The following is a 15214-nucleotide window of genomic DNA, read 5'->3' as shown; positions in this document are numbered from 1 at the left end:
CCCACTGCAGCAGCAATAACAGATAGAACTGGGGCTAAATAAGAAAGAGCGTGAGCGGTCATGATTCACCCCGGCTAATCTGTACGGGGCCTCTCTCCACACAAGTTGACATGGCCCGTCCAGGGCTCCCTACGCAAGACAAATAGGATGGCTGGGGTGGGAATTGTGATGACAGTGTATCACGGGTCACATCGATTTTCCCGCCGCGCGCTCTCCTGCACCCCACCAGATAACCCTACACTCCTTTCTGCCCATTGTTCATACCCCACCTGTCCCACCAGCCATAAATTCTCCTCCTTCTTTCCTCGCCACTGCAAAGGGCATTAAAGAAGAGAGGAGCGGAGAGAAAAAGGGGAAGAATTCGCCCTCCTCCTCCTCTCCTTACAGCTTGACAGTGTGTGATTAAGTTTTTGGTGCCGGCTGAAAGTGGCGAGCAGATGAAGGTCACGCAGATAGAGTGTGAAGAGGAAAACGCGCGAGAGCAAGAAGGATAGGGTGAGAAAAGGGGTGAGCGGAAGGGGACGCTGGAGAGAGAGGTGTGAGGTGAACTGTGAGATAAAGCTGGAGGTGAAGACCGCAGAAATGTTTAAAAGCGCACGGGGCTAAGCGTCTGTTTCCTACCTTCAACAGGAACATTTTAATCATACGTTTCGGTCTTAATGTGTACAGTTCATCTCTGCACATTATTCCAAAGAAAAATGTCTTCATAATCTTTCACTAAAACATAGCTTCTTCACCTCTAAAATGGCTTTCGTTTCAAAATAAACTTCAATATATTGTCTTTTTTGTTCCTTTCAAACTATTATTTTTCCCAGTCTTTTAAGTCTGAACAAGACGACCGATTTGCTGTAGCTGATTTAACTCATGAGTTTCATTCACAACAAGGAGAGAAAGGAAGTGCATGGATTATTAATGTGCAAAAATATCTGATATATACTTGTACAATTAAATTGATGTAAAAACTTAATTGAAACCTGCTTTGCCCACTTTCTATGTGTCATTTGTTGGATATATAGTACATACAACTTTACTTGCATTCATCATTCTCGAAAAGCAGTATGCTATATGGTAAATCTCAGCTACATGATTGTTTATATCATGTATCAAAATGTACAATTTATTATTGCACAGCTCTCTCTCTCTCTCTCTCTATTTATATATATATATATATATATATTAGGGCTGTCAAAATTAACGAGCCAACGCAAACTAATTTTAACGGCACACATTTTCTGTTTGACCCATTGTCTAGCCTGTAGTTGGAGAAATGGAGATGCACAGTGTTGCCAGTCCCCTTTAGCAACAAGTTTTTTTGTTTTTTTTTAAGTACCTAGCGACAAATCTAGCTGCTCCATGGACAAACCTTATTTAATTTCTGAGACTCACTGGTACTGTTGACTATGGTTTCATTAACAATAAACATACGCACATCTGCATAAAACATCCATGTTTGTCCATGTCCATGATGATTAGAGTATTAAAAACTTTAAAAGTATTCATTTAAGGTACATTTAGAACAAATAAAAATGTGCAATTAAGTTGAAATTAATCACAAGTTAACTCATGACGATCATGCGATTAATCGCAATTAAATATTTTAATCGATTGACAGCCTTACTATATTTATTTGTTTATAACAAATCTGTTAAACAGATGATTCAGTGACTCGTTTGTAATACACAGACATTTGTCACTTGTGACCACCTACTGGCATAACAGTGTACCTTGCAGAATGAATCAGGAAACAAATCTTGAATTGATTCAAAAGATTCAAGTCACTTAAATGATTCAAATTCCCACCCTAAATTCTGTTTTACTCAGAAATGTCACTTCACAGGAGTAAATCGGGCTTTCAACGCCGTTTCACAAACAGGTCAAATATTAGCATCATCCTCTTTGTAGTTCTTTTTTGGTGAGTGGGTGATTCAAATTCAGGCTTGGGGAACTAAAGACTACACTTCCCAGGACAATGCGGCAGTAGAAAGGAGGTTAATGGCAGCAGGCTCTTGAAAGCCCTGCCCTCCTGCTGGCCCCTGCACACCTAATTGCAAGTCCCTTTTAAACGACAGATTTATCTTGCTGCGGCTGCTGATAGTGTTCACTTCAATTCATTTTATTCCATCCAGCAAAGAGGGTGGAAGAGCCCTCGGCCCATGACATTTACAAAGTGCCCCCGTTCTGTCTCCTCTCACTGTAATGTGCACGAGTAATGATACCGTGAGAGTGTGTGTGTGTTAGGCCAAGCACAATGGGATCTGTTTGTTTGTATGTATGCTTGTTTGATAAAAATTTATTTTCGTTCCTAGGCAGAAGACAATACGGAATCATTTTTTGCAAATGTAAACATTTTTACAAGATGCAAGTACTGTAACACACACACACACAAACACACACACACACACACACACACACACACACACACACGCAAAAACACCCCTGACCCATGGAACAAAACACACCCATCCATTCAACCCTACAAAACAGCACCAGCCGAGAGTACAAAGTGAACAAACAGATAAATAAATAAACTAACAAAAAGAAGCGAAGTGCTTTTTTCTTTTAACTGACCGCTGCAATCAATAATTCATTTATCAGACCTTTTATTTGCTGTCCACTAAAAATAAGACAATATGAAGTTTCTAGAAAAAGCTTTCTTGCCGGTTTCAAACAAAGAAACTCATACACCACCATGGCCTCCAGAGAAAAGCAAAAAGAAATAGAAAGAAAAAAAAAAGAAATGGGGCAAAGCTTTGTTTTTTGAGATTTACAACAGTTCGCAAAAAAAAAATCTCTCATTTTAATTATTAAAATATTAATATATCATTAAAATTAAATAACAACAATTTCCTAATTGGTTATTGGTTAATTCTTTTAAAATGTAGTTAGTGCTTTGACTAGTCTTATGCTCTCAAATGTATGAGAACCTTATCAAATTTGTAAATGCTTTCTCCTCATGTCTCTTCCTCTAACTTTTCTTCAAAAGATGCTTTTCTCTCAGCGAGTTGCTTGACATAATGTCAGCCTTCCCAGAGACTGCGGATTCTGCCCCCCGTTCCATATGGATGAACAGATGCCGGGGACAGGAACGAGAGAAAGAAGGCTATCTCCCTCAGCGCCTTTAACCCCAATGTGCTTTTCTTGCCCCCACATATTTGTTAGTTTTTATTTTGTACATGTGTTGGAGGGGACGTCTCTTGAATATTCAAATGGATCCAATTAGGGGGTAATTTAGTGTGTGTGTCTACGGCACAGTGTTTTTGTCAGGTACATGTACACGATCGCACACACACTAATATAGGTTTGTTTACACAAAGATTTACATATGAAGATCAAGGCACACAACTAATCACCATAATTGCCAGAGTAAATGTTAAAAGATGGGCAACAGCTAATTATTTAAGCTTGTTTTGAACTGTGAGGTCCTTTTTTAACACTATATTAATAATGACATGAAAGAAGAAATTAATGACAAGTGTATATAATGCTGCAGTCTGAGCAAAAAGTTGTAGATGCTGACTTTGTTTTGATTAAATCAGGTCAGGATGAAGGATGTTTAGGTGTCTCAAGGTCAAATTCCACCCCTAAATAAAAAAGAAGATATTTTTTAAAACCAAAACAATCCTTTTAGGATCATTTAAGACTTTGTAATGACGTTAATATAATGTCAGCATATTTTCGCCCTACATTTTATTACTGTAAAATGTCTGGATGTTTTAATTATTATTTTTATTATTGTCAATCTCAAGTTATCATCAATGTAATTATATATATACATGTAATTGCAAATTTTAGAATTAAAAAAAGGTTGAGTGAGCACACACTTGTTCTGAATAGTTTGCACCTCTAGGAAAAGAGGTGAAATTGGGAGGCAATGGTTAGAGGAGTTTGTATTCATAGTTAAGAGAAAATGCAGGAGAAATAACCAAAAGTAAAAACTGAGGGAAAACAGTGAGATAAAGAAAACAGGGAAAACAAGAGGAGATCAGACCTTCCCGGTGAAGCTGATGCCACACAGACCCTGATGGAGCATTAGCCCACTAGAGAAAAAAGCTTGAGAGAGACAGATCGCCCCTCTGCCAGTTAGACATTTATTCCCAACAAGATGGCAGTGTTTGACAGGAGGCACCGGGGGAGCCCTAAAGTATGGGATCCAAACGCCTGGGTGGTATTTATAGCTTTGAGACACAGTCCAATCAGAACCAACTCACAGAGGAGTACTCCTAGATAACCAACCACACAGATTCACAAACATACACAGAGATGCATGTTACTGGACAGTCCTCAATCTACATGATCACCTGCAATTTATGTGAAAATAGAGGGTTTCATAAGGAACCTAATGTATTGTTTATAACAGTAAAGGTGCAGTCACATTTACAGATGCTCATTCCAGCAAGAATCCACACAAATTAAGAGTTTCACATATCTAAAGTTTTCACATATCTAAGTTTTCCTGTGGCTCAAGTGGTAGAGCATTGCGTTAGCAAGCACAAGGTTGGGGGTTTGATTCCCAGAGAACACATGTAAAAAAAATTGTTAGCCTGAATGCAATGTAAGTCGCTTTGGATAAAAGTGTCTGCTAAATGCAAAAATATATAATTTTTTTTTTTTATTTATTTAAAGTTGACCATGCAAATTCGACACGCTGATCAACAGAAAGAAAGAACAGAATCTCTGTGATATTGACAATGGAAAAATCTAACTTTTTTGCTAAGTAGACCAGTAAGTAACCACCTAAATCATTAGCAACTACTCATCCACATTCTCAACACTTTAGCTTTGTGGCAGCCTATGCAACATTCACATTTTCACATCTTTAAAAATGGTTTGGTTTGACGTGCTATAACAAAAATTCAACAAAACACAAAAACTTCCTACCACTAAACCACAAGCTATATTACCGGCACAGTAAATGGAAGTCAATGAAAGCGATACAGCGCACAAGTAACTCCCTATCACCTCTTAATTTCGTTCTTCAACTTCAAATAATTCTCAGTGGTTACACTTCCAAAACTTGAGGTCCACGGGGCCCCTAAATCACTAGAGCGGAGAATAACAAGCTACATTAAAACCAGGCCCCCAAAAGGAAATGCACAAAGCACTTAATGAGCTCAACCAAAGCAAAGGACCAATGTTCGTTAGTTAACCCCCACGATACATACGTATACAGAAAAAAAGATGAAAGCAAGACAATAAAACCCTAGCAGTACTAGGTTGGAGGAGGAAGTGAATGAGGGGGTATTAGTGTATATTACATTTTAACAGCCATATGCAGGCTGGACCGCAGAACACGTCTGGGCTGCTCGGGAAGATAGAGGATGCTGGGAATGTAAAATGAAAGAATAGTTGGCGCAGTGAGAGCTATAAAAGTGGCACTGCATTGATCTTTGCCCTGTGTGGCTTGAATATTCTGAAACTGGAAAAGTGCAGTGTTTTCAAGTATAGTAGGAAAGCCAACTAGCAAGAAACAATACATCAAATTGGGGAACTAGAAAATTAAACGAAATCTTTTTTTTTTCAGTTTTTGGCCAATTTTTCTTATTTTGAACAATGGGTATAAGAGAAAGAAGTTGACGGTAAAGGAAATAATATGAACTTGACTCAAACCACCTCTGTCTCCCAAGTAAGAACTACGGCTCAATGTGTCACAAATCAGTAGGCCACTGTAGTAACAAAACTTTAAGGATTTTAAGATCCACAGGCACCCACGCTCAAACTTTCACCAAGTGTAAAACTCCTTTTTAAAGCACAACATCTTAGACTAAGAACAAAGAGAACTAATTTGGGCGCGTTCTCACTTAAGTCTACAGGAGACTACAGAAAAGGGCAATTTAACAGAACAAATTCACCTGCAAATAAACAGGAAAGTAAACAAACTAGAAAAGAGGCCAGGCTGCGTTTTCCTGACACTCCAGCCCTGCGCCTAATGAATATGTGTACATGAAATGAGCCTTAATGAGCGCTTCCTTCTCCCCCAATTAGCATGAGAAGAGCAGTAGGTGGAATATAAAATGAGAGGAATACTAGGTCAACACCATAGCCCTTAACCTGCGTGAAGGAAGAATGGACCTGCGAGATGAACGCGTTACAAGGTATGATGAAGAGAGCCTGAGAAAGTTTCACTAATGCAGTCTGAAGTTTTTCATTTTCTTTATTTAAAAGTGTGAACTCATTTGTAACTTTCCCTATTTTTACAGAAAGATCGGATGATTTGAAATGCCACATGAAATGAAAAGTCCTTTAGCGTATTTGCATTGAGGCTAATATATAAATTCTGTCAACTTTTACAAGTATGCTAGCATATAAAGTAGCTTCTGGTTCTCAAATCTTGTTTTCAGAGTTGTATACTATTTTCATTTAATTTTTTCCCGCAATACGATATTATCTACAACGAGAATATCCTCTTCCTCTGATAACAACTGCCAACGACTAACATTAGAATGTAGCTACAGTATGTTAGAAGCTAATTTTACTTTGCAAGGCTGTACTTGCTTACTTTTTACATACTTAAATACTAAGCATATTCAAATGTAGTACCTACTAAACTGTTTGCGATTTCAGATTCAGCTACTTCTTTCAGGTAGCCTTTGGTTTAGCTTATAGCATAGCATAATGCTAAGTGGTTAAAAAGCCAATTTGATTAGAAATCACAATAAATTAAAGGACGCATTTTTATGTGTATGATGTAGAGTTGATGTAGAGACCTGCGCATGTCTATATGTTCATGGCTTTGTTTGCTCTGTAAACTGGTAATTGGCATTATTTAATTCTGGCTCGAGTATTGTTTTCTTTTATCGGTACGATTATCTCTGTCCGCCTCGGGGCAACTTTACTTCGGATACGATAGTGACACCACACAGGAGAGCGCGCAAGCCTGAGAGACAAAAACCTGTTCCAACTCTTCCCTCAGAACCAGAGCAGAACACAAGCACCTGTCCTCACCCTTCTCCTCCTCTCTGCCTTCATCTGTGTGTGTGTGTGTGTGTGTGTGCGGGAGAGAGGAGGAGATAGGTGCACATCATTTATCACTTGTGTTCTCGTCCAAAAATGTCGCTTTTGTGGGGTGACTTTCAACCGTGCTAACCTTGCCCCAAATTGCTAACTGTAACAGTTTACTTTTTCTTTCCAACGTGTCATTGATTTTCTTTGCTTAATATCTGTTCCTCGTCATTAACACAAAGAGAAACGCTGCGTGCCGCAAGCAGACCCTCAAACCCTCCAGTCGGAGAGCTCTCAAGGGCCGCTGAGGCCCTGCAAAGGGTCTTGGTTTAATTAAACCATCACAAACGCGCTTAGAACAGCAATCAACCTAATGATCAAAAAGGGTCTTCAAAGCCCATGGATGGTCCCCTTAGCACATATCTGGAGGAGGAGCTTGTGAATAAACAAACAAAAATGAAGATGAAAAATATGAGGCTCGAAAAGCCAAGCGCTTGCCGTTTGAGGCCTGATCCCTGACTTGGAACGAGGTAAAGCGATGGTTTCCTTTGTTGTGACTTATTTACCAGCACGCTTATCTCAAAGGGCGAAACAATGGCGCACATTTCTATCAGAAATCATTACAGGCCATTTCAAATCATTTCCGCGCAGCTAATTTCATAATAGCGGAGGGAAACATTGATTGTAACCAGATGCTACATATCTACTCTGTGGAAAACTGGACAGAGCAATTACGGAGCGCAAGTCTCGGCCTACCCATGCTTCTTCTCGCACAGACGAACATACACTAAGTGCTTCTATAGCCAAAGTGCTGCACATCAGCTCAAGCCAAATACATTAGCACACTATCATACAACACGTATAGACTTGACTAGACTTTATGTGTACAATGAAGTGATTTCAGAAACAAACACCAATGAGAAACACACTGGTACCTACATAGGATACTGTCAGGTCTGTTATGTTTTTTGTTGAATTAGTCCAATTTAAATCTGACATTCAGAATATTTCATCCTAATCAAGGTGTAAATGAATCATCCTAGTCAACAAGAATTCAAATTAAACGTTACTATGCCAATCTTAGTTTGAATGGCTTCCTAAACAATAATTTCTCAGCTCTGGTCGCTTGGTTTCTGCTCACAAAATAATTTGGGATTCAGTTAACAGTAATAATACAGGTAGCCCATATCTAATGTCTCTGATGTGTGCAAAAGCATTCCGTTTACCATTTAACTAAAAGAAATCTTTCGCATACCCGCTGCATGGCTTGGTCACACTTTTCTCAGAGGCCTGTGAGAGTCAGTGGCCTGATTGTAAGATTGATGTTAGTGTGTGCTAAATGCTTCGCACATGAACCAAAACCACACAGAATAATATCAGAACTTCCTTTTGCTCTTTAATGGAAGAAAGGAGAAACCCTGCCTGCAGTGAGAGCAGCTCCTTTTGGCATTCAACCAGCCCTGAGTGAAAGAGAGGAAGAGAGGTAAAGAGAACGAGTGATTTATGGTGAGCTAGAGAGGGGGTTCACTCGCTAAAGTCCCATTGAAACACAGTGCTCCTGGCCCCGGGCTTCACCATTCATCACCACGTACCACCACCACTTTGTTTATCATCACTGACACACACACACAGAGGCCAAACAGTGTTTAAAATTCAATGGCCCTTTCGTGAGGAATCGGGAAAATGGGCCCTGGGTAATCTATGTTTGTGAGTCCCTGATCATTTAACTTTAGGTTGTTAACTTTAGATTTGAGGTTGCGAAGAATTAAAAAAAAAATAAGGCTCACAGGCGAAATCCAGTCTTTTAAATAAAATCCATGTGTTTGGGACTTTTGCGTGAAGGCGGAGGATTCGTCTGCATGGATTTCACATCAGGTTCAAGTGTTCAAACAGAAAACCGATTGGTTCAAAAATGACTTGTTTGTGAGATGTGACTTGTTTTGCTAATTTGACCATACTTTTTCACTTAAAAATAAAGTTACAAAAATAAAGAGATATTACACTTAAATTGTAGGTATTAAACTGTACTTTATAAAACGTTCCCTCACCATTTATTCTACAAATATAAATAAAACCTCGAATTATGCTGCTGTTTGAAGACACGTGTCATTATTTTTCTGAGTGATTAGACTTTCACCTGTCAGGCAATTATAAATGTGAAAAATCCCATAGATCCAAGCCACATGTAGGGGCGGAACACCCAAGCATCGCTGTGGCAAGTTTAGCTCAAGCAAACATCACACTCACACTTTCTTCACAAAATATAAAAATGAGCTTTTCTGATTTGAGAGTTTAACATCTTCTGTCCGTTCCGGGTAAATATATCATTCCAACATTAAACAAAAAAATTCAAAAATAAAGATTAATAGGTACTTAGAGAAGGTAGATACAAAATGAAGGGGAAAGATTTACTGGTAAATGGTCAGGTGAATAGACACACTAAAAGAACAGAAGAGAATTCATAGCAGCATGTAATACAATTGGACAGCACATTGCAGAAGTAATCTAGAGCAGACATATTTGATATAATCATGGGCAATCTTTACTAAGTCAATCCTCTCAGGTGTTCAGAGCGGCCCACTGCTGTGTGTATGTAGGTTAAACTGACGCTCAGATTGAATGAAGTCTACTGATATGTGTTTGAAGATGTGTGATGGTGAGTTTGGACTATCCTGGATAGATAAAGAACATGTAAGAGTCATTGTGTAAAAGTGTATGCGGTCAGTGACCTAAATTGCCTGGGTCCTGCGTTCTGTTCTCAACCCTGCATTAAATGCGGCATGCTGCACTTTTAAAAACAAGAGCAGTTCGCGGTGTTCACGCATTTGTGTATGTGTGTGTGTGTGTTTAGGGTGGATTTTTTTCCAGACGCATTAATAAAATATGGTCGGAGGCCAGGTGCACACTGAATCTCTTTAAGACAGCCTCGGGGCATCTTTGCATCGTCTCCTCCCAGCAGCCCAGTGTGTGATGTGCGTTAGGGGCCGCCACCTGCTCTTACGCTCCAGAAATGGTTGCCCACACACACCACAGCATTCAAGATTTTCACACACACACACCTGTGTATCATTGCGTCAGAGAAAAAAAAAAAACATTTTCTTATAATGATGAATTACGCACTTAGCTGCTCTAACAGCTCTCTTACACTCATCTACTCACACACGCCGTAAATATGAACTTCATACATGTTCAGTTAAGCTCCTAATTAAGTCATTCATTAAAACAGAAGTGTTGTGGCGCTGATATACTGCCAGTCTAAACCAACGTGGTGTAAATTTCACAAACGAGCATTCAAATGTTATGCGTGATGTCAATACACCCGGCAGCGCTAAACCGCCATCATCTACGAGTCGGCTGTGTTTACTACAGTGTTTACGAAGACGATGTTTAAAATGTGCTCTACATCTCGCATCTGAGTGGTATGTCTTCCACATGGGTTTTTCTATTGTTACTACAACAAAATAATAACTGTGGGATTATTTGTTTTTATGGGCACAGGAAACTTCCGAATTTGAGATATATATAAGCTGAAATAATTCAGCTTCATTATGACCACCCAAAGTGACTATTATGTGCATATGGTTTCAGTTGTTTCTATATTTTTCTGTAAATGTAGATCAAATTGAAGTAAAAAACACGTTATTGGTGAATCGCGATTTGTTAGTAAAATGTCCATAGACATATTTCACGTGGATTACTTTGTAAAGCATATTCACGTTCAATGAGGACAGAGATATTATCTGACTATGGAAATTTGCATTACACCTGGTTAGGATACAGTGTTCATTTACTGCAGTATTGCAAAATTTCACAGGTGAAATCCAGTCATTTCAGTCGAAGGACGAGAGGGTGCGAAAAAAAGGTGCTTGATGCATTGCTACACATTTGCAAACGAAATTTTGTGAATGTGATTGCACTTATGTGGTGTAGACAGTGTTTTAGTGTGCTGTTGAGGAACTAACCTTTCTCTTTAAGGATTTTCTTCATATTGATGCTGGTGTCTCGTTCTGACAGTTCTCCATCGGTTGGGTTCAAAACTGCACACATCAAGAGAAAGCATGCATCCAGTTGTCCCAGAAGTGAAGTAATTCTGATAGCAATGTGATTGCCTACCATTGGGAGCATTTTGTCATTTGTAAAAAACTAATATCTGTTTTGTTATATCTGTTGTGGGTGGATTAGTCTGTAGTCATTATAATTGAATTTATAGAAAACAATCAGTCTATGAGTGGTATTAGACATATTTAAGCTAAATGTGAATAGTATTGTGTGTCTGTACTGACCCAGGCGTTCAGGACTCTGTGTGTGTGGGTTTGGGGAGCTGGACACACTACTGCTGGGGTGGGAAGAGGGCTGTGATCCGGGACGAGGGGTTTCCTCCAGAGACGGAGCAGGAGACGGACTGTCCTGTACACACTCCTAAACACACACACACAAAAAGATTCAGTTCACATATTCTTTACAAATGAATCAAACAGGCCTGCCGTTTTAAATGAACCAAACTAAAACCAAAACCATAAAAAATTTATATATTAATAATTGTAGCTTGAAAAAAATAATAACTAACATGCTAATAAACTAAAACTAATTAAAAAGTAATATCATTAATGACAAAAACACAACAAAATTACTAAAACTATAAACCTACAGTGAAAACAGATGATGTAAAAAATACAATCAAAATATTAACTGAGACTTTTATTATATATCAGTGATGCTAAAATAACACAGTTAGGATAATACAAGTGATTTAAGATTTCCATCAACACTCCAAAAAAAAAAAAATCACAAATAAAATACATTTAATAATATCTCTTCAATATTTATTCTAGATAGCAATTTCTCATTACATTCTTCAGTAACAAAATTTTCATTCGTTCTCTACAGTAATGTATTTTTTCCAAAATAATTTTAGGAGAAACATCTGGGACAAAGTTGATTCATAGCTAAAGAGTCCATTAAATCTCCAGAGGTATCAACCAAACTCATTCTGTATGTTATATAGTGGTATAGTTGTATGTTTGTGTGTGGCGGTGAATTTTAATGTAAAAGTGTGTGTGTACTGTATGCCTCGGGCAGTTTCTGCATCTCGGAGAAACACACAAGTGTCCTCCTCCAACTGTAAATTGACTCACACACTCTCCTCTCAAGGGGAACATGGCAGTAAGATAACAGATAGTCTTTGTATTTAAAGTCTGCATCTAATATTCCCTAACACGCACTCCGCACGGACCCAACACAACATTTATTCTGTTATTCCTCCTCCGAGTATTTCAAATCAAACTCTCTCCTGTAGAAACTAAAATGGTTTGGTATACAGCTCTCTCTCAGGTGTTAAATGGCTCATAGAGCGGCTCGTATCATCGGAGCGAGACACTGATCCGAGGGGATCTTCAGTTCTCTGACTGATGCTCTGTGCATGCAGTGAAAATGAGCTGACTCTAGCTGAGAGATTTGAGTGCACATTAGAGCCCCAATGAATGGCTTCTCTGCGTTTGGCCACTGAAGTCTCAACTTTGTGGCTGCGTGTGTTACCTTGATGACGGACGATCCTGCTCTGGACAGAGGGCTGTGCATCTGAGCAGCTGCGGCCATGTTGGCGATGGTGTTCAGGTGGTTCATCTGGTTCATCGCCATGGCAACGGAGGCAGGCGGCAGACTGACGGGCAGCAGGGGGTGGGGCATCATCATAAACGGCAGGTCGAGCCCTGAAAGACCACAACAGAGACAGGGAGAGACTGTTTATATGGAACTTGGTTGGTAAACCGCGATGCACTAATCACTTTTGTTTTCATCACTTTATATTTAAAGGGAACACGAAATAAATGTATTGTTTTCACATGATGTCACATCCTTAGAGCGACGCCCACCTGGAGGGCAAAACTAAAACAGCATGTTAACTTGCATGTTAAGCATTGAAAACCAGTATAAAGAACATGTTTAATGTGGTTTAATGGGACCAAATTTAGCATTTAGATTATTAATAAAACATACAATAGACAAGCAGATGAACATGAATGCATTGCACAAAGTTTCATTCATATTCTGGACTCATCTGCTTGCCTGTATATATAACATGCTTCATCAAGGTCAATCTAATAATATCACTGTTTTAGAAGGTCTTGCTGTTTTAGTGATTGAAATACTGTGTGACTTTCAGTTTGTTCACTTATCCTTGTTTTTCTTTTTTTGTTAAATATTTGTGGCTTGAAACAGATGGAAAATTGACCGGCCTGTGCTGCAGTTACATACTCTTTTTTATTATTTTAAAGGTGATGTTAAAATATTCTATAAAAAAACAATCACATTAGCCTGACACAGCAACACTGGCTCGACCACCGGAATAAAGTTGGGGGCGGGACTATCAGGTTGTCTAACCAATGATAGAGGGGGGTGTGTTCAAGAAACATGTTTGAAAACATTCATTATTTTTTTTACATTTCCACAATTCACCTTTATTAATGTTTAATCTTAATGTTTTGATTTATTAAAGATTGATTAGTCAGTACAGAATTATTATGCTAAACAAGAAAATGATTTATTTATTTACTTATGTATTTATAAAGCACTTTATACAATACAGAATGTTTCAGTGTTTTTTTTTTTTCAAATAACTTCTCTTTTATAGTTATGTACCTAAGATTTTGTAGGTGAGGGAATACAATATTTAATATCATAGCTCATATTTTACCATCCAGTCAAATCCCAATGGATAAAATCAATGTTTTCCTCTTAGTTTCAATCAAAAAATGTCACATTACAAAAGTAAAATGTGTTTGAAAAAACAAAACAAAAAACAAAAAAAAAACATGAAAAACACTTGCTAGTCATGAATACACTACACTGTGACTTAAAGAACAGTCTAAATGACCCCAAGAATAAATGACTAACTCAGTCGGGCTGAGCGCAATCAATACACCTGGAGCTGGTGATCGAGTGAATGAGTGGATGTGATGAATGAATGACTCACTGTTAGCCAGGAGATGACTCTGCTGTAGGGAAGAGAGATGAGACCCTGACAGGCCATGCTGAGCGGAGAGGCCGGCGTGAGCCAGACCATGCTGGGCTCTGGAGGAGGGGGGGGACTGGAGCTTCTCTTTATCCCAGGACGACTCGCTGCCGCCTGGGGACAGCAGAGAGATACAGAGGGAGACTGAATCAGAGTCTGGATCCCTAAACAGAGCCAGTATTCCACATGTAATCACAGAGACAAGACTGGAGAATACAAAACAAAGGCTTCTCTTGCTCTTTTGAAATAAAACTTTTGATTTGTACTATGCAAATATATTATTAAAAATGTTTTGAATCACAATATATAATGCTATAATTTAAAAGGACATTATTTGATTCAAACATTTTTTCATATATTTTCAGCAGTCATTACTCCAGTCTTCAGTGTCACAGGATTCTTCAAAAAGTATTCAAATATGCTTTTTTATGTATAAATTAATGTTGAATATTTTGGTAAAACAGGGATACTATTTTTCAGAATTCTTTGAATAAGAAAAAAATTGAAATGAAAATCTTTTGGCAAGAATGTAAAAACTCTTTACTGTTACTTTCAGTCAATTTAATGCATCCTTTCTGAATAAAGCAATTAATTTATTTTAAAATGTATATAAAAAAAACTCAAACTTTTGAACGGTAGTGTATGCGTATATAAATATAGAAAATATTACAAATAGAGATTATAATCAGTATGCAAAATAAAGCCTATTTTTAAGACTATTAATATTTATTGTATTGTGACATTATTTTAAGACAAATTTTCTCATTTAATGTGTCTGAATGTTATTATTTTGAGCCTGTTTAATTTGACAACATTACTGTAGTAATTTTTTTTAAATTAAATTAGCAGAAATTCAAGTTTGAACAATATATACTATCACAATGTGCTTATAAATACTTTTTAAATAAATATTGTAAATATTTGCAAAAAAACATCATAAAATAGACTAAGAGAACAGTTATAGTGTGTAGCATAGGGGTGTTTAAATTGATACTACAATGAGTGCAAGATAGAAAACAAAGGGCAGTCCAGATTCGACCTAGGGCTGCACGATAAGTCGCAAGTGATATTTAATGCGCATCTTGTCAGTAAAGTCAGTTCTGAAACCAGCAGTAAATCTCCATCACGTGCGTGCTTTCACATGGAGCAGCATTTACTACACAGAGCCGTTGAAAAATGTCAAGCTGCACAAAAACCTCGATCAGCGATCATTAAATATTGCATGCGATTAGTCGTGCAGCCCTAATTCGAACCTGTGTTCCCGCC

At 38.1% G+C, this 15214-nt stretch overlaps 1 protein-coding gene across 4 annotated transcripts in view; it reads right to left on the bottom strand.

Moving 5' to 3' along the window:
• LOC132117464 (dachshund homolog 2-like) overlaps positions 1-15214 on the bottom strand; it is a 145654-nt gene that overhangs the window by 13149 nt on the left and 117291 nt on the right. For 2 of the 4 annotated variants that reach the window (XM_059526763.1, XM_059526764.1), the window contains exons 4-7: positions 13910-14062; positions 12475-12647; positions 11223-11358; positions 10902-10976 (exon numbers count right to left, since the gene is read on the bottom strand). In XM_059526763.1, the coding sequence (XP_059382746.1) occupies positions 10902-10976; positions 11223-11358; positions 12475-12647; positions 13910-14062 (537 nt within the window). The remainder of the gene's footprint in view (positions 1-10901; positions 10977-11222; positions 11359-12474; positions 12648-13909; positions 14063-15214) is intronic. The other 2 variants (XM_059526765.1, XM_059526766.1) reach the window with 1 other exon arrangement.

Source organism: Carassius carassius, chromosome 36 (assembly GCF_963082965.1).
Source record: "Carassius carassius chromosome 36, fCarCar2.1, whole genome shotgun sequence".
Taxonomy (NCBI): Eukaryota; Metazoa; Chordata; class Actinopteri; order Cypriniformes; family Cyprinidae; genus Carassius; species Carassius carassius.
This window is presented reverse-complemented; position numbering and strand designations above follow the sequence as displayed.